Source organism: Haliotis cracherodii, unplaced genomic scaffold (genome assembly GCF_022045235.1).
Source record: "Haliotis cracherodii isolate W230 unplaced genomic scaffold, xgHalCrac1.p SCAF_10, whole genome shotgun sequence".
Classification (NCBI taxonomy): domain Eukaryota; kingdom Metazoa; phylum Mollusca; class Gastropoda; order Lepetellida; family Haliotidae; genus Haliotis; species Haliotis cracherodii.
In genome coordinates, this window is record NW_027266265.1 from 19761315 (window position 1) to 19788206 (window position 26892).

The following is a 26892-nucleotide window of genomic DNA, read 5'->3' on the forward strand; positions in this document are numbered from 1 at the left end:
TGACACCTTGTCTGGTTTAGAAGATACGATTGCGGAGCCAAACGACACAGTAACATGATTATTTTGAAGCCATGGCCGAAAGCTAATATCAAAACAATAGTGAAAGGATGAAGTTACAATTGCCAACAACGAAATAGGTTTATTTGTCCCCTCAGTAGGTATAAGTTAGAAATTGAAATAATGAAAAGCTTGATTCGGGGTTATAGCGAAAACGGCACCGATTGGCGAAAACGGCACCTCGACTAATGCGATAACGGCACCTCGACTAATGCGATAACGGCACCTCGACTAAAGCGAAAACGGCACCTCGATTCGAGCGAAAACGGCACCTTATTTTTTTTTTACCTTGGTCAAATAAATGATATTAAACTTACATTGTAACTTGCAAACGCCAATATTTGTGAGATGTTAAAACAAATTTACATGAGAAATTAGCCTCTACTCCAACTATAATCCAACTTAGCTAATACGCAACTCAACTTATTGTGAAAAAATAACATGCTTTGAAGAAAAATAATAGAAATTATACTCACATCATCTCTTACAAACAAATGATCGTGAAATAAAACAAATAAGAAATTAGCCCCCTACTCCAATTTACTCACCGACTGATTGGAAGGCGCAGTTAACTAATTGTGAAAACACGCTTTGAAGTTTTAAGTACCTTCACCCAATTTAAGCTGAAACTGTATTCAAGAGGCCTAACAAAGTTGAAACGGGCTCCATCCGTCACGTTTCGTTTCTGGATCATAACTCATACACCGTTCAATATGTTTTCATCAAACTTTGCAGGTCTGTCAGGTACATGCTGAACTGGTGCCTTTTGCTATTTAGAAATTTTAGAAAGTTTTATTTTTTTACGTTTCCATGGCAGCAAGATGGACTTAGGTTCCAAACTCATCTTTTTTTTACAATTTCCATGACAAGTTCCACCTTGGTTAAAAAAGGTTAGGGTTTGATTAGATTTAATTATGTCATAAATTCTGCAACAGGGGCGGGGGATATAGCCACGTTATGGCAAACTCTTGTTTTTATAGTGATAATGCCTTACTGAGCGAGATAAGTCAATCAGGCACCATCATGATTGTTACCGTCACATGATTTCGAGCCCCTCAAAATAGATGCACAACATGATCAGTTACATGACATAACAGACAGAAAGTTTACAAACAGCAGCCGAAACATCATCGGTGCATACGATTGTTCACAGCACCTTTGAATACAGTACCACAACTTCACGTGAGAATGATCTCTGCTGTAGGTCACATGTCACTAAGACAAGCAACCAGTTTTTGTGAGAATCCGTTGGACGCGAACCCCCCGACCTTCGGATTGTTAGCCCTAAAGCTAACTGACTGAGCTACGTCCACACTGTGAAACTAAGTGCAGATTAACCTAGTCATGTCTGCGTCATAACGGAACTGAACAAAAAGGGTAGAATAGGTGAAGAACACTTACAAGAGTTACAGGTAGGCATCGGGCCTCGTGACTTTCGTCTACGAGCACTTACCAATGATCCCGATGCCATTTGGCACACTCTTCCCATTCCGTAATCTACAAGATACCGAGCGGTGAAGAATGAGCTGAAATGGTGAACTGAAAATGGCTCCAGGTGTTGAAGTCGCTGGGTATGCATGAATGACATGATATTTAAAAATTTGTCGGGTGATTTTTGTGACAGTAAAGTGTGGTAGGGAACACTGTAAGGATAATTGTTTGGTACTATGGAGGGATAAGTATGGCTGATTACGACACAAGAGTGAGTTGCGGGATGATTTCGCTTTTGAATCAGTACTGAATAGTGTAGTGGATGAAAGTGGCTTGTGTGTATGTTCCAGGACAGTTTCCAGTAGTGATGGGATGATACACCGATGCATCGGTGGATCGCAATATTTAACTTCCCGATACAAATATCGATCACAGACAAGTATCATGATACGTATCGGATCGTGAACAAGAAATCCTGATACATATTGGATTGCACAGTTGGTGTATTGTCCCAGCCCTAGATTCCAGTGGCCATAATATTCGACACTAAAACCATTTCACCTCAACGTTTTTGAGTGAAGAATATTAGGAGCCACTATAGAATCTATACTAGCCACTAAACTAGTGCCTAACCCATTGATTGTATAGCTAGGGTTGATATATATCGTAAAGGGGATCCAGTGGATAAGGATAGAATTCGGGTAATCTAATAGCCACTAAACGGGTACCTAACCCTAATGATCGTAAAGGGGTGATTGATTGTAAAGGGGATCCAAGGGTTAAGGATAGAGTTTAGGATAACCTACTCCAACACCGGCGACATTTGCTTGTGTTTAGTGCCAATATTATATCCGTAGTAAACTGCATTCCTGTGCATAATAATGAAAATTAATTAATCCCAAGAATAATATATGTATATTAGTTCCCATTTATAATCATTTTAGCCACTTAAATTATGAAAAAAACACGAATTAAAACATATATTGAAAATAAAAGTGCTTTCATAAACTAGCACTTGCTATGAAATGTGCGGCCTTCAGGCTATTTTTAGTAAACAAATATTCAAAACTCTCAACATCACTGGGCTTATTCAACGACATAGCGTGTGGAGATAATAGATCACGAAGAGGAGCTTATGCACACTCGATGACACCTGACGTCACAGGGCATTGTTTCACCGGTGTGACTGGCAACAAAATACTACAAATTACGTCATAGGGTATTGTGGCCTGTCTGAAAAGTTTGTGGTACTGTATTCTAAAAGTAGGCCAGGCCGATTGTTCTGATGCAAACTTTTCATCAGATCAAGTTTGATTAAATTGTGCATTAGTGAAAAAGTAAGTTTTGAGGTATTTTCATGACTTATTCAATATCTTACCTCATGAAGCTTAATTTGTAACAACTTCAGCAGCAATTGGCAAACACTCTGCTGTCTTTCACCTTGATTTTGTCATTAAGGGCATGGACACGTCTGTTAATAGGGGCTGAAAAAAGGTGAGGCTCGATGACATGTATTGTGGGGATATATTCATATAGATAATCAGGACTTTCTGATCTGTCGCTTATTTTCTATATACAACATAAATATTTCTATTGGTATTAAAACTAAACACACTATGTTTGAGTGGGTTGCAGCAAGCAATGCTTTCAGGGTGGTTACTCTGTCAAATTGAGCTGCATCAACTGACCAATTAAATAAATAGCAATCAATAAAGCTACCCAGGACACCAAAGATCAGTGTAGTCTGTAGTTATGGATAAGTAAAGCTGCATCCCCCAACACCTGTGGCAGGAATAATGTGTGTCTATCACCAGCTGATCACTGCCCTGTTGATCAGTGTTTGCTGATTGAAGTTTGCACGTTATGTCATGGAATTCAAACTTTCAGCTAATCAGTAAATTCTACATGAAAGAATGTTTGGACCGCTGAAACTGGAAATTTGCGTTTTGATATACGCTCAGTTGGAGGGACATAGAATTCTGTTGTTCTTTGGTTAATTGGGGGAGGTTAGTCTTTTAAAATACATATAAAAAATGAAAAGAATTTCATAAAAAACAACAATCGGGGGTATACATATTCCCTTCTTCCAGTTTCTTATCATAGTTTCTATTGTTGAAAACATCATGTCCACAGCTGGTTTCCACAGATGTTGTCAGTTGACTTGATCAAATGTAATGAATGTTCCTATAGCAAGCCATATTTATGGCGGAGTGGCCTAGTGGTTAAAGCATTCACTCATCACCCCAAAGACCCAGGTTCAATTCCCCACATGGGTAAAATGTGCGAAGCCCCCCAACCCGTGATATTGCTGGAGGCTAAAAGAGGTTTAAAACAATACTCACTCACCCATTTTTATGGTGTCCTCGCTTAGCAAGCATTACTCCAGACATGTTCTTTCCAGGATTGGGGGTTTATTCATCACGCCGAAGACCCGGGTTCATTCCCCATATGGGTACAATGTGTGAAGCCCATTTCTGGTGTCCCTGTCGTGATATTGCTGGAATATTGCTAAAAGTGGCGTAAAACACTACTCACTCACTCACCCCAGAATGGGGCATATTGTTGCTATGTATGCAGTGACAAGAGTAAGAGTAAATAAGACTAACAATCCTTTTTTTTTCAGGTCAACAAACAATAGGAATGAGTGAAATAAGCCTACAAAAACAGCTTCAGAAAACTTTCCAAGTCCTTGAAACAGTTGTTGGTCTCTGGGAGAAGACACTGGCAGACTGTGCTTGTACTGTTGCTGCAACAACCAACCTGTGTGAGCAGTACTTTGACTGTAAAGGCTTGGCTGTTGTAACTCTCCCAGTTGGGAAGATATTACCTGATGTCCAGGAGAGATTGCTGTACAAGATTCTGTCAGAGTTGGATAGGAAGGTTGCTGATCTACGTGACAAGCTGTAAGTTTCCATTCAGGTTTTTATGTGATTACTTTTGGAGGCGGATTTTGTAAAATCGGTGGTGGGGCACATATTACCCAAGAAACACATCTTTCGGAAGCAGGGGAGTTGACTGGCTATACAAGCCCAGTTTCCAGGCTGGAATTTCTGGGCTCGATCATAGTACTACCCATGGGCAGATACAGAGCAGGGTGCGCACCTCCCCTTTTTATTTCGAAAAAAATCTTTATTTCTGTATAAATTACCACCAAAGACAATAAATAGATCTTAATTGTGCACCCCCCCTTTTAAAAAAAGCTGTATCCGCCCATTAGTACCAATGGTTATTGCAAGTTTTGTCCCTTCTATGTCCCACCAATTGACCAATCAGATTCCACCTCTCATATCACTTGCATTTGTTTGTTTCAAACAAAATGGCGGCGCCCAGTCGAGAAGATCTGATCTTTAATCAAGATGTGTTGTAATAAGACAGGCTTTTCCCCTTAAAGTGCATCAAATCAAAACATGAAAAGATTTGGAAGATATCTGTTGACGCCCAGTTGACAGTACACATGGTCTGCAAATTCTGCAATCAACTGAAATCTGCATGTCAGTTGCCATGATGTTTATGAACAGAATGTTGATTTCGTTATGCAATTTTGATTGGACTATGCCTTAGACTAATCTTAGTCAGTTAACTCCCTTGACTTGGCAGGTGACAGTTAACAAGCAAGAAATAAAGGTGTGTGTGCACCTCCTAGCTGCGTCCCCAATAGATCTGCCAGTACACAGTTCAATTCTTTCTGATTTGATTAAACCGGTAATGACGTGTTGATTATCAGTATTATTAGCTCACCGGGTCCGAAGGATCAAGGCGAGCTTATGCCATACCGTGGCGTCCATACGTCAACAACTTCTTCTTCTGAACCACTTATTGGAAATTAACAAAATTTGACTGGAAGCATCCCATAGGTGCGTGGGATTCAAAAGTGTACAAATGGTGTGGCTGATGCCCCAAGGGGCGGGGCCAAATAGGGTTAATTTGACTATATTGCTTTAAACGACTTCTTCTCTGGAGCTAAGACAGAGATATCAACCATATTTGGTTGGAAGCATCCATAGGTGGTGGGGATTCAAAATTGTACAAATGGTGGGGCTGACCCCCAAGGGGCTGAGGTGCGGGGCCAAATAGGGGTAATTTGTCTATATTGCTTAAAGTGACTTCTCTGAAATTAAGAGATAGATATCAACCGTATTTGGTTGGAAGCATTCTCTGGTGGTGACGATTCAAAACTGTACAAATGGAAGGGCTGATCCCCCAAGGGGCTGAGGGGCAGGGCTAAAAAGGTAATTTCGCAATATTGCTTTAAACGACTTCTTCTCTGGAACCAAGTGATGGACATCAACCACATTTGTCTGTATTGCTTTAAGTGACTTCTTCTGTGAAATTAAGAGATAGATATCAACCGTATTTGGTTGGAAGCATCCCTAGGTGGTGGGGATTCAAAATTGTACAAATGGAAGGGCTGATCCCCCAAGGGGCTGAGGGGCAGGGCCAAATAGGGGTAATATGTCTATATTGCTTTAAGTGACTTCTTCTCTAAAATTAAGAGATAGATATCAACCGTATTTGGTTGGAAGTATTCTCAGGTGGTGGGAATTCACAATTGTACAAATGGAGGGGCTGACCCCCCCAAGGGGCTGAGGGGCGGGGCCAAAAAGTGTTTATAACTTGGACACAGTTAAGATCCCCACCGTATAACCATATTTTCTATTGCTGAGTATAATGAGATGAATGCACATATGCTACCAGGACCGGCCCTTCTGTTCATCTGTCAGGCACTCCTAAAGGAGTTAGAACCTTGACCATAACATGGAAACCGATATTATCCCCACTGTATTATAAACAGATACATTGTATACATTTGTTTATTATGAAGAGAATAAAACATTTATCGCCTATAGGATTCACCCAGGGATCCAGCCTTGCCTCTGGAAACTTAGACCCTGGATCATAACATGGAAACGGTTCACATCTTTATGCTACATTTGTATCTAGAGAAGTACACATTCAAGATGTCAGATTTGCCATCCACCTATTTTAAATGCTGACAGAGTCAAAATTACAAAATATTTGCAGTATTATATACATGTACAATGTAAATGTATATTTTGTCATGTTTGCATAAATATCAAGGTGAGCGATACAGGCCCTATGGGCCTCTTGTTATTAGTATAAATGGATTTGCATGTATATGAATAAGAGTTATGGTATTCTGAAAACAAATGTCCTGGACATCATGGGTGTGAAGGAAGATGAGATTAAAGGGACAAAGCAAATATATATGGGTTTATCATTAACATGATTAAGGGCTGCTGAAATTTCTTTTACCGGTACTGTGGAAAAGTGAGTCTCTGATCCAATTTTTGTCAACTTTGGAGCCTTACCATTGATATGAAAATTCACGACTTACAACCTGTTTTTGATTTTCTTTCAGAAGTGCTGTGAAAGTAGCACAAGATAAGTTCTCCAAACATCAAGAACAGTGTGTGAAATTGTACAAGAGACATTCAAATGAACTTGATGTGTATAAGATGACAGAGTCAACAGCAATATGGCCGTCGATGTCTACCATGTTGGAAGTACTGGTGGATTCTGATTGTTTGCTCTTTGACTTGTATCCTTTGTTTGCCTGTGAAATATGTGATCCGGGTTGGCAGGAGTAAAGTTAACAACAAATTTGTATGCATGGCTTGTTACTGGCCCTTCTCCCAACTAACTGGCCTACAACGAAATGGTGGAGGCGGTGAAGTGGCCAAACCTGAGGTCACGTGGCAACCTAGCAGGGCGCCTCACCCCTTTAACGCTTCTTTTGGCACTCTGAAGTTAAATCCTGGCTTCCATTTGCCTCATTTCATGGTGATTTATCAGCAACTAAAGATGTTGTTGTTCACAACATTACAAAATGGCGGCTGGTTGTCATTCTACCGAGATGATCGACATACAGTCAAGTCTCGTTAATCCAACACTTGTTAAACTGACAATCGGCTTTATCTGACACTAATGATGGGAACTGATTAAATCAGTGCTATTAAGACCCGTCAATCTGACACGTTTCCCCATCCGACGCACCTAATTTGCAACGAATTAACGAAATCACTCATTAATCAGTCTCATTAATCCAACACAGTGATCAGCGTACTCCATGGTACTCCGCGAGTACACAGCCCATGGTAGTAGCTGCATATTACAACAGCTGCAGAGATAAACTTGCTTAACAATAAACAATTAATGCTTTAAATAAAGAAAACAGGATTAATCATGCTTAGATTACCTCATTCTCATTAAAATCAGATACAAGTTCTCACTATCGCCGAGGACATCCCATTACAGGTAACGTCAGAACAACCTTTCGCGAACTATGACCAACCAATGAAATGACAAACAGGAAGTCAACGTTAGCCAATTTAGGAAGCAGCTTTCTTAAGCGCTGCAGTACCAGTTTCAAACTTGCGACTTCCATTCCAGACTATGCTTTTTAAAGTATCTTGAATCAGTCATACAACCCATAACAGTTGTTTTGTGTTGAGCTTCAGAGTTTGCATGATTAGAAAACATATCCCGCTAACAATGTAACATAACAATATGAATATGTTTGTATTGTTATCTATCGTTTAGTTGTCCGATTTTCGATCACAAATGTTTATACTACTTAATTTCGTTTATCTGACATACTTGTTAATCCGACATAATCATATGCAACCAAATATGTTGGATTAACGGGACTTGACTGTATATCTTTCTTTGAGTTAACCATTCACAAGACCTCATTCCTCCTAAATATTTTCTCATCGAGCAGTGTCCAGTTAAAAAAATTAATCATTCACGGAGAAGGGGTAAAATTTTGACAAGCCAGATGGGCCATTCTACTTTATGTTTCAGCAAGCCTCTTGTAGTTTTAACTGGCAATGGACCAAGGGGCCAGCAGTTAAATCGAGCCCTGGTTAGACTAGACTAGCATGTCATGCCTGTTGTGACAGCAGACAAATTCAGGATTAGGTAGTCAAGACCTGTGACTTTGTTTGGCAGATCGTGTGAAATCGTGCTCCTCTGTATGGATAGTTACTCATGCTATCAACCACTTGTTTGAGAATTCATGAAGTACAAGCTTCCCAGATCCAGCTAGAATATTCCTGACTGTAGCGTTAAACAACATTTGCTCACTGACTTACAAACAATTTCAATGTGTAGATATAAACTATATAACTGTCTGGCATTTGATTTCCTTATCGAAAAGATATAATCTAAAGATGCATTGGATAGAACAGTTATCAGAAGAGAAGACCATAAACTGTGAAACTTTGACACACTCATGGTCTTCAGGGGATAAGGATATTTTACAAAACCTGAAAGGTAAGATGTATGCATTAACGTGTAACAGCATATTGTTTAGGACAAATGAGCCACAAATAGTTAAAAACACTTTCTACTTTGAAGATTTTCTTTGGGCAGGTAATTATTAATGAGCAGCAATGTTTTGCATCAGTTATAAATCCTATAACACAATATTCATGCTTAACATTACAAGATTAGACTTTTTGATTGGCTAGATATATAGAAATTATTATACGAGCATGTGTGTCATACTGATTTTACGAAACAAGAGTCAGAATTCTTGTAATCCAGAGGGAGAGCGCGAGTAATACATGAATTCCTAAATTCTTCAAGTTTCTTAAAATCAGAATGCCACACAATGCGAGTGTAATGATTTCTTTATTACCTATTATTTCTTACACTTTATGAGCTCCCCATTAGAAAAAAAGGCACTGATCATGACCGTCTTCTTAGAAACAACAATTGTTGAATGACGTCAATAATCTTCAGCTATGACATGACATCTTTTCTAGTGTGACGTCACCTATTTCACAATAAGATTTTAAAAGATGTCAACAGTGCTGTCCATATAGTGTAAACAATATGCTGTTGTGTGTAAAATAATATTTGCACTAGTGCACATACATTTTTAATGAACTCTAACCCAATATTACATTTCTTACCCTATGGGTAATACTCTAAGACATGACTCAGGTCAGGTTTTCAAGGTAGCTATGACAAGGTACACCATTGTTCATCATGTCCTGGGTGTGTTAGTCTATGAAGCCAGTAATCAAGACTATTGCAAAGCAATACTCCAGTGAATTTACATGGTATGGTGTACTGATTAAGAAAATAAGCTCTCCTATGCTTATTCCATGACAGAATAAGTGTAATAGCAATCTAGAATACGGATGTTTTTGTTAACATTAGCAAACCTGTCAACTACAAAGTTGGCAGAAAGTGAGATCTAGGTTCAGGAAGAAGTACTGATTGGGAGTCCTTGTAGGGGTCGGTGGTGTAAAGGTATGGTAGGGGGTTCATGTTCAGGGTGGCCTTGTAGAGAGTCCTTGTACTTGTAGGGGTCGATGGTGTAAAGGTATGGTAGGGGGTTCATGTTCAGGGTGGCCTTGTAGAGAGTCCTTGTAGGGGTCGATGGTGTAAAGGTATGGTAGGGGGTTCATGTTCAGGGTGGCCATGTAGAGAGTCCTTGTAGGGGTCGATGGTGTAAAGGTATGGTAGGGGGTTCATGTTCAGGGTGGCCTTGGAGGGAGTCCATGTAGGGGTCGGTGGTGTAAAGGTATGGAAGGGGGTTCATGTTCAAGGTGGCCTTGTAGAGAGTCCTTGTAGGGGTCGATGGTGTAAAGGTATGGTAGAGGGTTCATGTTCAGGTTGGCCTTGGAGGGAGTCCTTGTAGGGGTCGGTGGTGTAAAGGTATGGTAGGGGGTTCATGTTCAGGGTGGCCTTGGAGGGAGTCCTTGTAGGGGTCGGTGGTGTAAAGGTATGGTTGGGGGGTCCAGACGGGGGTCTAGTCCATCTGGGGGCCTATTATATCAAGGGTCTAATGTGTAACATGTTCTGTGAAAATTCACAGCTATGAACTTGGTGTTACTATTGTTGGTGATTGTAGGTTGTTTATTTTGATGGTCTGAACCACTGTAACAAATGTTATGTTGCCATTTCAACAGTGTTGTGATATGGCAGTACCTTTGCCTTTCCACAATGTTGGTTTGCCATCTTTATTTTCACATTCTGAAAAAGTTGTTAGGCAGAAGATTACACATGGACACCCACATGACTCTTCAAACAAAATGTGTTGGGGATTTTATAAAGAAATGACGAGTAATCCTTGAAAGTGATATCATTGTAATATGGTAGGTTTCATTACAATTAATGCCCACTTTTGTCTGTATTGTGTGACCAGGGATGGATAGATCATTGCTCAGATGCTATGACATCACTATGAGGAATACATTGATCATTATGATTCAAAACATTCACTCACTCACTTTTATTTTCAGATTCTCTCTGTCATCTGACATTCTTTGTACAAGAGAGGGTTTGACACAGTGCCGATCGCATCATTGTCCTCTCTCCACTAGACTCTAGTCTGTATCCCAGGCTGCACCCTGTAACGCCACCAACACGGAGTACCCCAGGCTGCACCCTGTAACACCACCAACACGGAGTACCCCGGGCTGCACCCTGTAACACCACCAACATGGAGTACCCCAGGCTGCACCCTGTAACACCACCAACACGGAGTACCCCGGGCTGCACCCTGTAACACCACCAACACGGAGTACCCCAAGCTGCACCCTGTAACACCACCAACATGGAGTACCCCGGGCTGCACCCTGTAACACCACCAACACGGAGTACCCCAGGCTGCACCCTGTAACACCACCAACATGGAGTACCCCAGGCTGCACCCTGTAACACCACCAACACGGAGTACCCCAGGCTGCACCCTGTAACACCACCAACACGGAGTACCCCAGGCTGCACCCTGTAACACCACCAACACGGAGTACCCCAGGCTGCACCCTGTAACGCCACCAACACGGAGTACCCCAGGCTGCACCCTGTAACACCACCAACACGGAGTACCCCAGGCTGCACCCTGTAACGCCACCAACACGGAGTACCCCAGGCTGCACCCCGTAACACCACCAACACGGAGTACCCCAGGCTGCACCCTGTAACGCCACCAACACGGAGTACCCCAGGCTGCACCCTGTAACACCACCAACACGGAGTACCCCAGGCTGCACCCTGTAACGCCACCAACACGGAGTACCCCAGGCTGCACCCTGTAACGCCACCAACACGGAGTACCCCAGGCTGCACCCTGTAACGCCACCAACACGGAGTACCCCAGGCTGCACCCTGTAACGCCACCAACACGGAGTACCCCAGGCTGCACCCCGTAACACCACCAACACGGAGTACCCCAGGCTGCACCCTGTAACGCCACCAACACGGAGTACCCCAGGCTGCACCCCGTAACACCACCAACACGGAGTATCTCAGGCTGCACCCTGTAACACCACCAACACGGAGCACCCCAGGCTGCACCCCGTAACACCACCAACACGGAGTACCCCAGGCTGCACCCTGTAACACCACCAACACGGAGTACCCCAGGCTGCACCCTGTAACGCCACCAACACAGAGTATCTCAGGCTGCACCCTGTAACACCACCAACACGGAGTATCTCAGGCTGCACCCTGTAACGCCACCAACACGGAGTACCCCAGGCTGCACCCTGTAACACCACCAACACGGAGTACCCCAGGCTGCACCCTGTAACACCACCAACACGGAGTATCTCAGGCTGCACCCTGTAACACCACCAACATGGAGTACCCCGGGCTGCACCCTGTATCGCCACCAACACGGAGTACCCCAGGCTGCACCCTGTAACGCCACCAACACGGAGTACCCCGGGCTGCACCCTGTAACACCACCAACACGGAGTACCCCAGGCTGCACCCTGTAACGCCACCAACACTGAGTAGCCCAGGCTGCACCCTGTAACACCACCAACACGGAGTACCCCGGGCTGCACCCTGTAACGCCACCAACACGGAGTACCCCAGGCTGCACCCTGTAACACCACCAACACGGAGTATCTCAGGCTGCACCCTGTAACACCACCAACACGGAGCACCCCAGGCTGCACCCCGTAACACCACCAACACGGAGTACCCCAGGCTGCACCCTGTAACACCACCAACACGGAGTATCTCAGGCTGCACCCTGTAACACCACCAACACGGAGTACCCCAGGCTGCACCCTGTAACACCACCAACACGGAGTATCTCAGGCTGCACCCTGTAACACCACCAACACGGAGTACCCCAGGCTGCACCCTGTAACACCACCAACACGGAGTATCTCAGGCTGCACCCTGTAACACCACCAACACGGAGCACCCCAGGCTGCACCCCGTAACACCACCAACACGGAGTACCCCAGGCTGCACCCTGTAACGCCACCAACACAGAGTACCCCAGGCTGCACCCTGTAACACCACCAACACGGAGTATCTCAGGCTGCACCCTGTAACGCCACCAACACGGAGTACCCCAGGCTGCACCCTGTAACACCACCAACACGGAGTACCCCAGGCTGCACCCTGTAACACCACCAACACAGAGTACCCCAGGCTGCACCCTGTAACACCACCAACACGGAGTACCCCAGGCTGCACCCTGTAACACCACCAACATGGAGTACCCCAGGCTGCACCCTGTAACACCACAAACACGGAGTACCCCAGGCTGCACCCTGTAACACCACCAACACGGAGTACCCCAGGCTGCACCCTGTAACACCACCAACACGGAGTATCCCAGGCTGCACCCTGTAACACCACCAACACGGAGTACCCCAGGCTGCACCCTGTAACACCACCAACACGGAGTATCCCAGGCTGCACCCTGTAACACCACCAACACGGAGTACCCCAGGCTGCACCCTGTAACACCACCAACACGGAGTACCCCAGGCTGCACCCTGTATCTGGTAACATGGACATGGGAGGAAGCACCATGTGCACATACAGAACTCCATGAAGGTGCTGATAATGAGAAGGAGATCTGTAACACTGCAGATAAGCAGTGAAAAAGTTGTCTTTCAACATGTTCAAGTTTTGCATTTTTCATTCTACCACTAGTACCAGTATCTGACAAACACAACAGGAATATATCACAAGGTCACCAACAAATACAGACTGGAGGTGTTTTGTATCAGATTAAATTCAACTTAAGTCAGCTTAAAAAAAAGCTACATTAGTATTATCACAGCCAGAAGAATAACAGCAACCCTGTTTGACAGAAATGTGAAACACTGAACCGATACTGTCACAATAGTCACTGTAATCTCACAAACGCAAAACAAATTTTAAAGTCGACAACATCAAACATTTTTATTGTTATTAATAAATAAAACCTGGACAACACACTGCATGACCTGCCTGGCATAAACCAGGATAGTTCACACAAGGCATGCATTCGCAGATCATTAATACTTTTAAGGTATTCTTCCATTATGGACAGACCAATCCATATTCAATAGTGACAATCATTGTCTCCTAAACTATTGTAAGATCTAAATCAGTCACTGTGTTCTCACTACACATACATTGTAATAGACAACTTTCAACATTCAATAATTGAGCATACCTGTTTATTAAAAGAGAATCCGGAAGAAGACACATTGGTGAATCTATCTCACCGAGGTACCTTTGTATGGTTGCGGTACTGTTAAATGCCCACATCTATTTATTATTCAACACACATCAAGCAACATGTCTGGGATATAGTACAGGATGAAAAGCAACTGTTACGAAAAAAGTTTAAGGCGGCATCATATTATATGTAGAATGGAGATAAACTTACTGTGAACTGGATTTGGATGTACCGAAAGATTATCACACACATAAACATTCTCAACTTAAACCTTTATGCTTGTAACTAAACATATTGAAAGTTTCTTGGCAGCAAGTATTTCAAACCAGAAAACCTGAGCTAATCCTGGGAAGACCGTAGATTCTGCAGAAACAAACCACGACTGAATCATCCATGTCCTGATTAAATATTTAGTATTTTTGAAAATTCGGTGATTAAAACGCAAACATATATGTATATGTACACAAACACAGAAGTTACATTACAGTGGGGAATATATACATAACTGGTCAGTCCCCAGTTTGACCAGGGATAGAACATGCTTTACAAAGCTACTGACAATACATAAACTAGAAAACCTTTACTGCAAAAGAAGTACAAATAGTAACTATTCTCTCGGAAATGCAACACTGTGTTTCTGTTTGATTAATGAAGTGTGACTTGTGATGAAAGCATCAAACATGTGATAAAGTTTTATGTTATTTTCAAAAGGTGTGATAAGTAAATATGAAATGGCAGCAATACATTCATATCAGAGACAGATAAAAGAACACAGCACAAATGAACTTCATCTCAACATGTACCAGTATGTCTGAACTGTAAACAGGCACAACAAATACAATTATGCCAGGAAACAAACAAAACCTCAATAATGAATAACTATGACCTTATTAATTGCTATGATCTTAAACCATAATTAATCAAAACAACACATTTCTTCAATTTCATTAAAAATCAAATCTTATAGTTTTCGCTACCTATAAACAAACATTTGAGGACATCCCATTACGGGTCACATCAGAACGACCTTTCATCTGGCCAATCAGAGCGTTGCTTACCAGATCGGGAAAGTGACAATCAGAATGTGTTTTCTTATCATGCAACCTCGAAAATATTAACACAGGGTATTCTGAATGACAGTTACGGCTGTATGTGTATCTCTGACTTTAATGGGATACAGATTTGAAACGGAAAAGACTTTCCATCACCTGTGGGAAGTACTGCCATACAATATCATCTATATACCAGTATTTGACATTCCAAAATTTGTTTTGTTCAGTTTTCAAATTTTCAAAAGTTTTCAATATTTTTCAAAGCGTTGTCCTGAATGGAAGTTGCCAGTTTGATACAAGCACTGTAAAGCTTGAGAAAACTGCTTTCTGATGGCTAATGTTGACTTCTTGTTAGTCATTACATTGGTCAGTCAAAGTTTGCGACGTTCTGACTTGACCTGTAATGGGATGTCCTCAGATCTTGGTTCAGCTGTTGCGAGAACTAAGATCTAATTATAATGAGATTGATATTTCTTAAGCAGAATCCCATACACCATTCAGCTGTCTAGACAGTTAGCATGATTAGGCGAGATGAATTCTTGTAAATCACCAAGGCACTTTTTGAAAACCAAATACTAGTACCCTGTATGACAGGCCTTCCAACACTTACTATGCAGCTGGAACCATGATAAGGGAAATCATATATCTGGCATGTGCCCTTTACATGATCTGAGCTTTACTTACTTTGTGGCGACACTACTGTCACATTGGTGTTGTACTTTGGGACATTTCTGTTGAATGCAGTATGGAAAATATTCTGCTATACATTTCATATTTTTTCACTCAGCATAATTCAACATTTTAAAGATTGAAAGTCTGGTACAGGAAAACAGGATTATGAGTCTGAGCTGGTGGTAGAGGATTTTCTTCTGGAAATGTGTAGGCCCTTCTCATATGCCTGGTGAAGCTTCTGTAGAGTAGAGGCCATCTTGTGGCCATCCTTCTTGCCCCCGAACAGCTGCTGCCACCGTCTCATCTGCTGCTCCTCGGGACTCACCAAGGTGGCCTCCAGCAGGTTAAGCTGCTGTCTCTCCAGCTTCCGTTTCTCATCCTGAAAGGTGTCAGGTGTTTTGCAACTGTGTTAAGATTAGTCTTTAAAACACACTGTGTTTTGAGAGGAAAAAGCAAGGATATCAGTATTTGACTTAAGACACAAGTCTGAGGCCTGAGTAGTAAAATTCCTTTTCAATCCCTATATACGCAGTAAAATCTACCCCCCCAAAATGTTTAGAAACAAGTGGAATGATTTTGGAAGAGACTGTGAAGCTAAGTGAAGAACATGACATTGGGTGTGTGTGCAGGGTTTGTTTTTCATTCTTGACAAATTTGATTGACCTGTGATGTGTTAAGTTGTGTCAGAATCAGATGTCATGGCTCGACACTGATTTAAGTGTTACGTAAGTTAGATTAGACCTAGCTAAGTGTCGCACCACTGGAATTCTGTCTCTTTCACCTGAGACATCAAAATTTGTCTAGCATTATAATACAATTCACTGCCCAGTGAATCAGTTTTATGTATTCAGCAAATTTTTTAACCAAATGTTTCTGTTACAATTACAGAATATTGTCACAAGGACATGGGTACAGTGTCAACAACAAAAATTAGTAACAACAGAGAAGATGCCTTCAGTTGTCTATGCGGGATTAATCCCTGACAGATCATTTGTGATGTAATCTGTAATCTCCCAGGGAAGCAGGTATTTTATGTACCCAAACAGGATGTTAGTCATAAAAAGCTAGTTACTGCTAAGCTAGATCTGGTAGTTGTAGACTTGGTACAATTTCCAGCTTCACATGTTACCATTTCAGCAAATGAATCATACAAAATCAACAATGTGGTGTAAAATAAGACATGCATAGCTGCCAGTTATGGATTTCAGCAATTTCACTACGACATTCAAATACTTTTTTCTTTTATAAATGGACTTGATGTGTCTACATAATTGTTATCATATTCAGGTCAGAATAATGAGATCTGATTGGCTCACGTGATCTTGATAAATAATATCTATCCTGCCTTGGAGGAAAATAAATTTCTCAGTGGGACGATCAATCCCTTATACCACGCCCTGAGCAAGACAGGCTGCATATGGATTTCTGAGAGGGAGAATAAATCCCTTCTAATCCGCTATGAAGAAAAAGCTGTATATTTTTTCCATCAATGAAAGTCATGTGACATAGCTCAAGTTAACCTCAGCTCAATCAGACAGTTGTTTTCTATATCAATTTTGAATTTGTTTTATTTCTTTCACAATGTCATATTAGAACGTGTCCGTAAGATAGCAGGCTACATTATAAGTCATAGATTGACCATGAGGGGTACCTGGGGTTCCCCCGAGTGATCCTGCTACAATGGATTTATCTTACTGACGCCTTTTAATATGACATCTGTTGTAATAGGTTTAAGGTGTCCTGCATTAGGTTGCATACCACTCAGCTCCGGCTCATGGTTTAAAACCAAACGCAGGACAAACCACATGTACCCCAAGTGATACTGCTACAACTAACCACATCCATGACAAAATTGCAATGAAATTATTTCACTATACTTGCCCTTTAACCTATCTTGTTTTTGTCACCTGTGACAATAGACGTAGGTATTGATAACAAAGATTTTCTGGATGATTATCACATGCTCATTTTGTGTAATGAACATTCTTGAGTGAAGGTATGTTACCTTGAGAGCAACATCATGTGGGTCTCCAGTTGAGAAGATGGGTGGTGCGGAGGACATGCGAAGGTTAGAAGTTTTTGTAAGGCGTGGTGTGATGGAAGGTGGTTTCGGTGCAGCCCGTCCTGAGTAAGACTTGGATGGTTGAGCTTCTGAATACAGATTTGCAAGCCTGTTGAATAAACACAAAGTGACAAGACAAGTCAACGTGAAGTTTATATTGCAAATAGAATACACATTTCTGCCTTAGAAAAATACTTTTGTTTTAGTGTTTCGGTGAATAAATTTAATGCATATCTATTTCAGAAAAATATGAAGTGATCTCAAAGCTCTGTTATGCCTGAACAGAAGCTACTAATTGAAATAGAGAAATTGTTAATCCATATATCTTATCCATACTTTGTACTCCAACTTCATGATGCCTCTCAAAAAAGTAAGAACTGGAACCTCCATGTTGGACAAACTGCACAGCTTTACTGCCACGTTTGCCTATTGTATTGTAGGTATCTTTCTATCTCGTAATAACCTCTTGGGAGGTTTTACTTTTGGCTAGTAAGACCTCATCCCAGGTATGAGTTGTTGTTTTCTATTTCTTGGTTTACAGATTTCAAACTCATTTCAAAAGTGAGGTAGGTCAATTTTACTTGAATTTTGTCCTAAAAAGTTAGGTAGGTATAAAAAAATGTTGTGGAGTAACAAAATTAAAACAAGTCAATTTTTCAAGAACATTTCATCATATCCCTGGCACTCAACTTGTGCACAAATAACAATATAACAATATCCATGTCATGGGTTGAAATGCATGAAAGATGCTGCTATTTTGGCAGCATGGGCGACGTTTAACTCTCTCAACACCAGCCAACCAGAAGATTACTGCTGTGACACGAAGTTCCCAGACTCTTGTGTGATAGATGAAGCCAACATTTATCCAGGAAATTATCTGCTTGTAAAACATCTTTGCTACTACATGTTTGGCTATACACTATTTGAAAGGTCTAATTAATTGTTTAGAAATTTGAAAGTTATGTGTATTACATTATTTAAGTAATTCATTAACAACTTAATAGGCTTGTTTTAAATAAAAATAATGTAAGCTAAAACATTCATAACATTCGTAGATTAAGGACCAATGAAGCGAAAATGTAACAATTTTCGGCAAATATAAGATTTAATAAAATCCACTTTGAATCTACCTATTTCTTCTTTATTTTCAATTGTTTACATAGTCAGAATATTATTTTAAAAAGAATTACAAAGGAAATCTGTCATCACCAATTTCCCAATGATAGTGGCTGTCCGCTCACTAACATGAGGAAATACCTCCGTTTCGAAGCTTCATATGAATAACACAATATGTCGAAGGCTGAGTAGTATACGTAATGGGGATTCTGGACCACTTCCACTGGAGCCAGATTTATATACCTATACTGCTACTACAGAGGGATTATTTAATGCAAAAATGATGATGCACACAAACGGGATTCGAACCCACAATCATAAGTTTCTGGCGAGCCCAAGGGACGCAACTCTGCACAGCGAATCGCGACGACTGGGCCACCCGTGCCCCCTACAACAATTGAAGTTCATCAGGCTGACTTTTGGCTGCCATGTCAGTATACATTAAAAAAACCATATTGTTTCACTGACATAATCTGCTACAAGGTTCGTGATTGGTCAAATTAAAGCATGTGACCTACGGCCGCCAATCAAATTACAGCAACAGTACTCTCCTCATGTATGATAGTTTTCAGACTTTGGCGAAAGGTTAGGGTTAAATCATGATATTCTGAACGTTTTAAGCATGAAATCGCGATCTATATTAAAAATATGGAACTTTATGGATGCATAGTGCTAGGTTACGAGCTGTGACAAAGATTTCTTATGCATATATTTTGGCATTAAAGACATTTTGTCTGAGCCGAGAAATCAAGGCGGCGAAAGCCGTGATGTCATTTGACTTACATTACATTACACACAATCGCATGAAAAGATGGAAATAATAACTCAGTTTGGCAACTATTAGATATATTTGTGTTGATTTTATTACTTTGTATAATATATTTAAAGATTTGCTTGAACGTCTATATTTTGCTGTTTGACATGTTTGATGAGGACCCATTGTCGAAGTGTGTCCAAGAATTATATTTTCAATAACATTGCGGGAAATAGTGAATAATTTTTTAATCTATTGATAAAAAATGATAAAATCAAATGGAATATGTATTTCAGACATTGTGAAATGTGATAGATTTAATAAATGAATGAAATGACAAGTAGGTTAATAGAATTATAAACTATTTTGACCTGACTTGGCCTGTCTACCCTGCGGTGTCAGGCGACTCGTGGCTTCTTAGCTGGTGTACCGACCAACAGTGTTGAACAAGTTCAACTTGTCACCACTGCGCTTTGCGTTGACAAGCTTTGATGGTACAAGAGATATAAGAGAAGGATCCCAGCGAGAAATATCAGAGTGACTTCCCTTTGTTTTACGCTCAACGAGGAAATGAAACCTTTTTTTGTTTGAACTTTTTGACAAAAAGATCAGCGTTAATAAAAAAAGGAGTCATTTTCATATTATTTTTTTTCTAACATTTGGACTTTGAAAGAGTGGCACATCCGTAAACCAAGAAATACAAAAAATGTCGCCTAAGGCATGGAGCGAGGTTTTACTTTTTGCCAGTAAGACCTGATGAGTTCCACTCGCAGATGGAATTCTGACCCAGTGTTTCAAACGTCCAATGATCTGAATCGAGGACAAGAAATGAAACTTTTTCATTATGGATGATGTGAATTGAACCTGTAATCTTGCATATCGTGTTAAGTTTTGATACCCACTGATTTCCCACTGAGCCACCTGGACAGGTGATGAGATGTTATTTAATTTTAGATGTCATGACTTAGTTTTGTCTATACTGCACATGCTTTTTTCTCTAACACGCTTTGATTGCATTCTTTTTATACCGCGACACACTGTATTGTTTCACTACAAGATATATAGATGTTTTATTTATTTTTTTCTGTTATTTCTTGCATTTAGATGGTTTAATTATAAGTGAGATAAAGCACTCCTCCTGGGTTATGGTCTCGGAAGTAAGACCTTGGCAATAGGGTATCAGCAGTATTAGACCTTGGAGCTTCGTTCTTGGTCTTACATTGCCGATACTCTCTTGCCTCGGTCTTACTACCTCAACCACAACCAAGGAGGAGTGCTTTATCCTTCACATATGACACATTGCATCCAGTTGTTGAAAATGATAAACTAATGGTCCAAAATTAGCATCATTAGGACTTGCAATATAGTTACAGATTCAGCACTGAAGAGAAGACAGTACTCCTACTTCATAAGCCATGTTTTGTTTTTTCCTCACCTTTCTTCTCTTTCCTTCCTTCTCTGGCACACCTCCTTGAAGCTGGGGAACATGGTGTTGCCCTTGACCAGGGGGCGAGGGGAGGCGAGGGGGAGGGGCCGGATATCTGACAGCTTGACCATTGCACCATGACCCAGTGGACAGGTGAAGTATCTCTTGCCCTTGTACATACCATTGTGAATAGAGTTGACTGGAATCACAAGTTTTACACCATAGTTAGAACCAACAACCTGCAGTGTGTGTGTGTAAACCAGGTCCATATGTCACCCATCCACACATCTTCCACACATCATCCACTCCAAACCCATCGTCATCCATCCCAAAGGTACCCATCCACACGTCACCCGCACATCATCCATCCACACATCATCCACATCATCCACATCACCAATCCACACATCATTCCCACGTCACCCATCTACACATCCACATATCACACATCATCCACATCACAATCCACACATCATTCCCACATCACCCATCCACACATCACCCATCACGCATCCACACATCACCCACACATCACCCATAACCCATCCACACATCACCCATCCACACATCCACATATCACACATCATCCACATCACAATCCACACATCATTCCCACATCACCTATCCACACATCACCCATCCACACATCACACATCCACACATCACCCACACATCACACATCCACACATCACCCATCCACACATCACCTATCCACACATCACCCACACATCACCTATCCACACATCACCCATCCACACATCATCCACACATCACCCATCCACACATCACCCATCCACACATCACCCACACATCACCTATCCACACATCACCCATCCACACATCATCCACACATCACCCACACATCACCCATCCACACATCACCCACACATCATCCATCCACACATCACCCATCCACACATCATCCACACATCACCCATCACCCACATCACCCATCCACACATCACCCACACATCACCCATCCACACATAACCCATCCACACATCACCCATCCACACATCATCCACACATCACCCATCCACACATCACCCATCCACACATCACCCATCCACACATCATCCACACATCACCCATCCACACATCACCCATCCACACATCATCCACACATCACCTATCCACACATCATCCACACATCACCCATCCACACATCACCTATCCACACATCATCCACACATCACCCATCCACACATCACCTATCCACACATCATCCACACATCATCCATCCACACATCACCCATCCACACATCACCCATCCACACATCATCCACACATCACCTATCCACACATCATCCACACATCACCCATCCACACATCATCCACACATCACCCATCCACACATCACCCATCCACACATCATCCACACATCACCTATCCACACATCATCCACACATCACCCATCCACACATCACCTATCCACACATCATCCACACATCACCCATCCACACATCATCCATCCACACATCACCTATCCACACATCATCCACACATCACCCATCCACACATCACCCATCCACACATCACCCACACATCACCCATCCACACATCACCCACACATCACCCACACATCACCCATCCACACATCATCCACACATCACCCATCCACACATCATCCACACATCACCCATCCACACATCACCTATCCACACATCATCCACACATCACCCATCCACACATCATCTACACATCACCTATCCACACCTCACCTATCCACACATCACCCATCCACACATCATCCACACATCACCCATCCACACATCATCCATCCACACATCACCCATCCACACATCACCCACACATCACCCATCCACACATCACCCACACATCACACATCTCCCATCCACACATCACCCATCCACACATCACCCACACATCACCCATCCACACATCACCCATCACCCATCCACACATCACCCATCACCCTTCCACACATTTCCCATCCACACATCAGCCATCCACACATCACCCATCCACACATCACCCACACATCACCCATCCACACATCACCCACACATCACCCATCCACACATCACCCACACATCATCCACACATCACCCATCCACACATCACCCATCCACACATCACCCACACATCACCCATCCACACATCACCCACACATCACCCATCCACACATCACCCATCCACACATCATCCACACATCACCCATCCACACATCACCCACACATCATCCACACATCACCCATCCACACATCACCCACACATCACCCATCCACACATCACCCACACATCACCCATCCACACATCACCCACACATCACCCATCACCCATCCACACATCACCCACACATCACCCACACATCACCCATCCACCCATCACCCATCCACCCATCACCCACACATCATCCACACATCACCCATCCACACATCACCCACACATCATCCACACATCACCCATCCACACATCACCCCATCCACACATCACCCATCCACACATCACCCACACATCACCCATCCACACATCACCCATCCACACATCACCCACACATCATCCACACATCACCCATCCACACATCACCCATCCACACATCACCCATCACCCATCCACACATCATCCACACATCACCTATCCACACATCATCCACACATCACCCATCCACACATCATCCACACATCACCCATCCACACATCACCCATCACCCACACATCACCCATCTACACATCACCCACACATCACCCATCCACACATCACCCATCCACACATCACCCACACATCACCCATCCACACATCTCCCATCCACACATCACCCATCTCCCATCCACACATCACCCATCCACACATCACCCACACATCACCCATCACCCATCCACACATCACCCACACATCACACATCACCCATCACCCATCCACACATCACCCATCCACACATCATCCACACATCACCTATCCACACATCATCCACACATCACCCATCCACACATCACCCATCCACACATCACCAATCCACACATCACCCACACATCACCCATCCACACATCACCCACACATCACCCATCCACACATCACCTATCCACACATCACAAATCACCCATCCACACATCACCCACACATCACACATCACCCATCCACACATCACCCACACATCACCCATCCACACATCACCCATCCACACATCACCCATCCACACATCACCCATCCACACGTCACCCATCCACACATCACCCACACGTCACCCAACCACACATCACCCACACGTCACCCGAACGTCACCCATCCACATATCACCCATCCACACATCACCTACACGTCACCCAACCACATATCACCCATCCACACATCACCCATCCACGCATCACCTATCCACACATCACCTACACGTCACCTATCCACACATCACCCATCCACACATCACCTATCCACACATCACCCATCCACACATCACCTACACGTCACCCAACCACATATCACCCATCCACGCATCACCTATCCACACATCACCCATCCACACATCACCCACACATCACCCACACATCACCTATCCACACATCACCCATCCACACATCACCCACACATCACCCAACCACACATCACCCATCCACACATCACCCATCCACACATCACCCACATATCACCTATCCACACATCACCCATCCACACATCACCTACACGTCACCCATCCACACATCACCCATCCACACATCACCCACACGTCACCCAACTACACATCACCCATCCACACATCACCCATCCACACATCACCCACACATCACCTATCCACACATCACCCATCCACACATCACCTACACGTCACCCATCCACACATCACCCATCCACGCATCACCTATCCACACATCATCCACACTTCACCCATCATCCACCTATCACCTCATCACCCCCCTTCCACCCAATACCGATCCATTTATTAAGTTGTGAACACGGTAATCAAACGGATGAGCGTGTAATGCGATTAAAAAATTCTGAGGTGAAAGTAGGCAAGCTGGGCTAAGGCACAATTGTTTAAATTGCGCAGCGTCACAAAGCCCACAGAACCACTTTTAACCCCAGTGTCAAGTTTTTTTGTTTTGGTAATGATTTTATATTGTCTGTTTTACACTATTTCCATTTTTTTAATTTTTGAGATTAAGCATGACCTAAAGTACTAAAATCTGCAAAGTTGCTATGTTCAAAAGACTTGTCCCAAAAGAAGAACTGATAATAAACATACTGCCAACTCTTATCTTGCTTGTAACTACTGTCCAACAAAGATGTATCTTACCATTGTCATCCAGCTTGACGCCGACATACAAACGTGGAGCTATGAGGCGGTCATCCACATACCCCACATAGCGCACTGCACCTGGAAACAAAACATAGCAGGGTCAGAATGCAACTCTCTTACATACTTTGGGGAAAGGTTGTGAAAAAGTTCTCTATATAAATTTGTTACGATTTTGGAAGCATTTGGAAGGTTACAAATCTCTGACCAACATCCTCTATAATACATGACTGTCAAGAAAACAGATGCAATATGCTCTACTCAGAAATATCATGTTTGATTTGGTACCTGTATGCTTCCCCTTCACTATGACACGGTCACCATAACGAAGGAGACCATGACAAGCAAATGATGACCCTGCCACCCGACACTGGGGGGCAAAGGTCAAGGATGAGGACACGCCATGGAAGGAGTCCTGCCAGAACTTCTTGCAAGGTCCACATTTACACAGGAAGGGATCCTGTTCCATCTGAAACAGAAATTACATAATTGACATATCTTCACCAAATAGTACTAAAAGCAACTTTTTCTTTCATTGAGCATTGCAGAAGCATAATGTTTTTACTGCAAAACATAATTGTACATTGTTTTAGAAATTATTTTGTTGATTTTAGTTATTTTATGTCAAGCAATCAGTGTAAATTCCTGGTGCTCAAATAAACCTTACAAAGGACTTGATGAAAAGGGAATCTTTTACATGCTGCTTTCATGTTTATATATATCCTCTGCACTTCCAAACTGGGTTCAAACATAATGTCTGATGATAATGCATGAGGGGCTGGTCATGTGACCCCTTTTTGAAACCATACCATGTGTGTGTATTATAGATATATTGAATGCTCTTGGAAATGTGCATTTGACATTATCACTAAAATAAAACACAAACACCAAATAATGACTTCAAAGACATTTGAAGTTATGAAAAAAATCTCAATTTTCAGTGATTATTAACTATCATGAAGTGTGCACGAAAACTTTCCCCAAGTACCAAATACATTGTTCCGATTCTAAGGGTATGACCACAGTGACTGCATACTAGAAACTAGTATTTTGGCCTGTTTCATGGGATTTATTAAGGTACTTTCCGATACGATCCTAATTAAAAAAAATATACATTTGGATTTGTTGTAGGCCCTAACCCCGGCTGTCCTGAGGATATATATGCATTGCATTAATTAATTTGATAAACTAAAGTTTATATTCTAGACCTAGCAATTATAATGTTTACCCATTATAATGTTTGTCTCTGTGGCCAAATCATCACCAGATCTCTAGATCTATATTTAATGATTAACACTGGGCTCAGTGGTAATAGTAAAATGACACAATAATTTTAAAACGATTTCATCAAGGTACCTCTGTGTCCTGGCTTTTCATGCTGATAGAAAATATTCACGTCTCTGATCTCCTGTCATTTGAGGTCATTCATACCACGAAGTCCTTCCGTGTTGCAACGGCGTCTTGTTGTCAAGCAAGCACCTGTTGCACTTCCGGTTCCCTGATAAATACACCGCTTAAAGCATCCCAAACATATATTTCTAGTTAACATTTTTGACGGATTCAGTAAGATTCATTAAATGTGTGCTATTTACTTACATATTAGTCATAGAATGTTACAC

General features: G+C 42.3%; 2 protein-coding genes across 2 annotated transcripts; one reads left to right on the forward strand and one right to left on the reverse strand.

Annotated features, from left to right (window-relative positions):
- Positions 1 to 19: 19 nt before the first annotated feature.
- Positions 20 to 11027, forward strand: LOC139447810 (AFG2-interacting ribosome maturation factor-like). The gene is made up of 5 exons (XM_071229299.1): positions 20 to 154; positions 4112 to 4391; positions 6869 to 7048; positions 8669 to 8784; positions 10767 to 11027. Exons 2-5 carry the CDS (start codon positions 4129 to 4131, stop codon positions 10808 to 10810), a joined length of 603 nt encoding a protein of 200 aa, XP_071085400.1. The 5' UTR covers positions 20 to 154; positions 4112 to 4128; the 3' UTR covers positions 10811 to 11027.
- A 2470-nt stretch (positions 11028 to 13497) lies between these two features.
- Positions 13498 to 26718, reverse strand: LOC139454178 (dynactin subunit 1-like). The gene is made up of 6 exons (XM_071235735.1): positions 26630 to 26718; positions 25562 to 25742; positions 25274 to 25354; positions 21034 to 21223; positions 17672 to 17837; positions 13498 to 16045 (listed from the first exon to the last, which is right to left on the reverse strand). Exons 1-6 carry the CDS (start codon positions 26648 to 26650, stop codon positions 15830 to 15832), a joined length of 855 nt encoding a protein of 284 aa, XP_071091836.1. The 5' UTR covers positions 26651 to 26718; the 3' UTR covers positions 13498 to 15829.
- Positions 26719 to 26892: the final 174 nt, after the last annotated feature.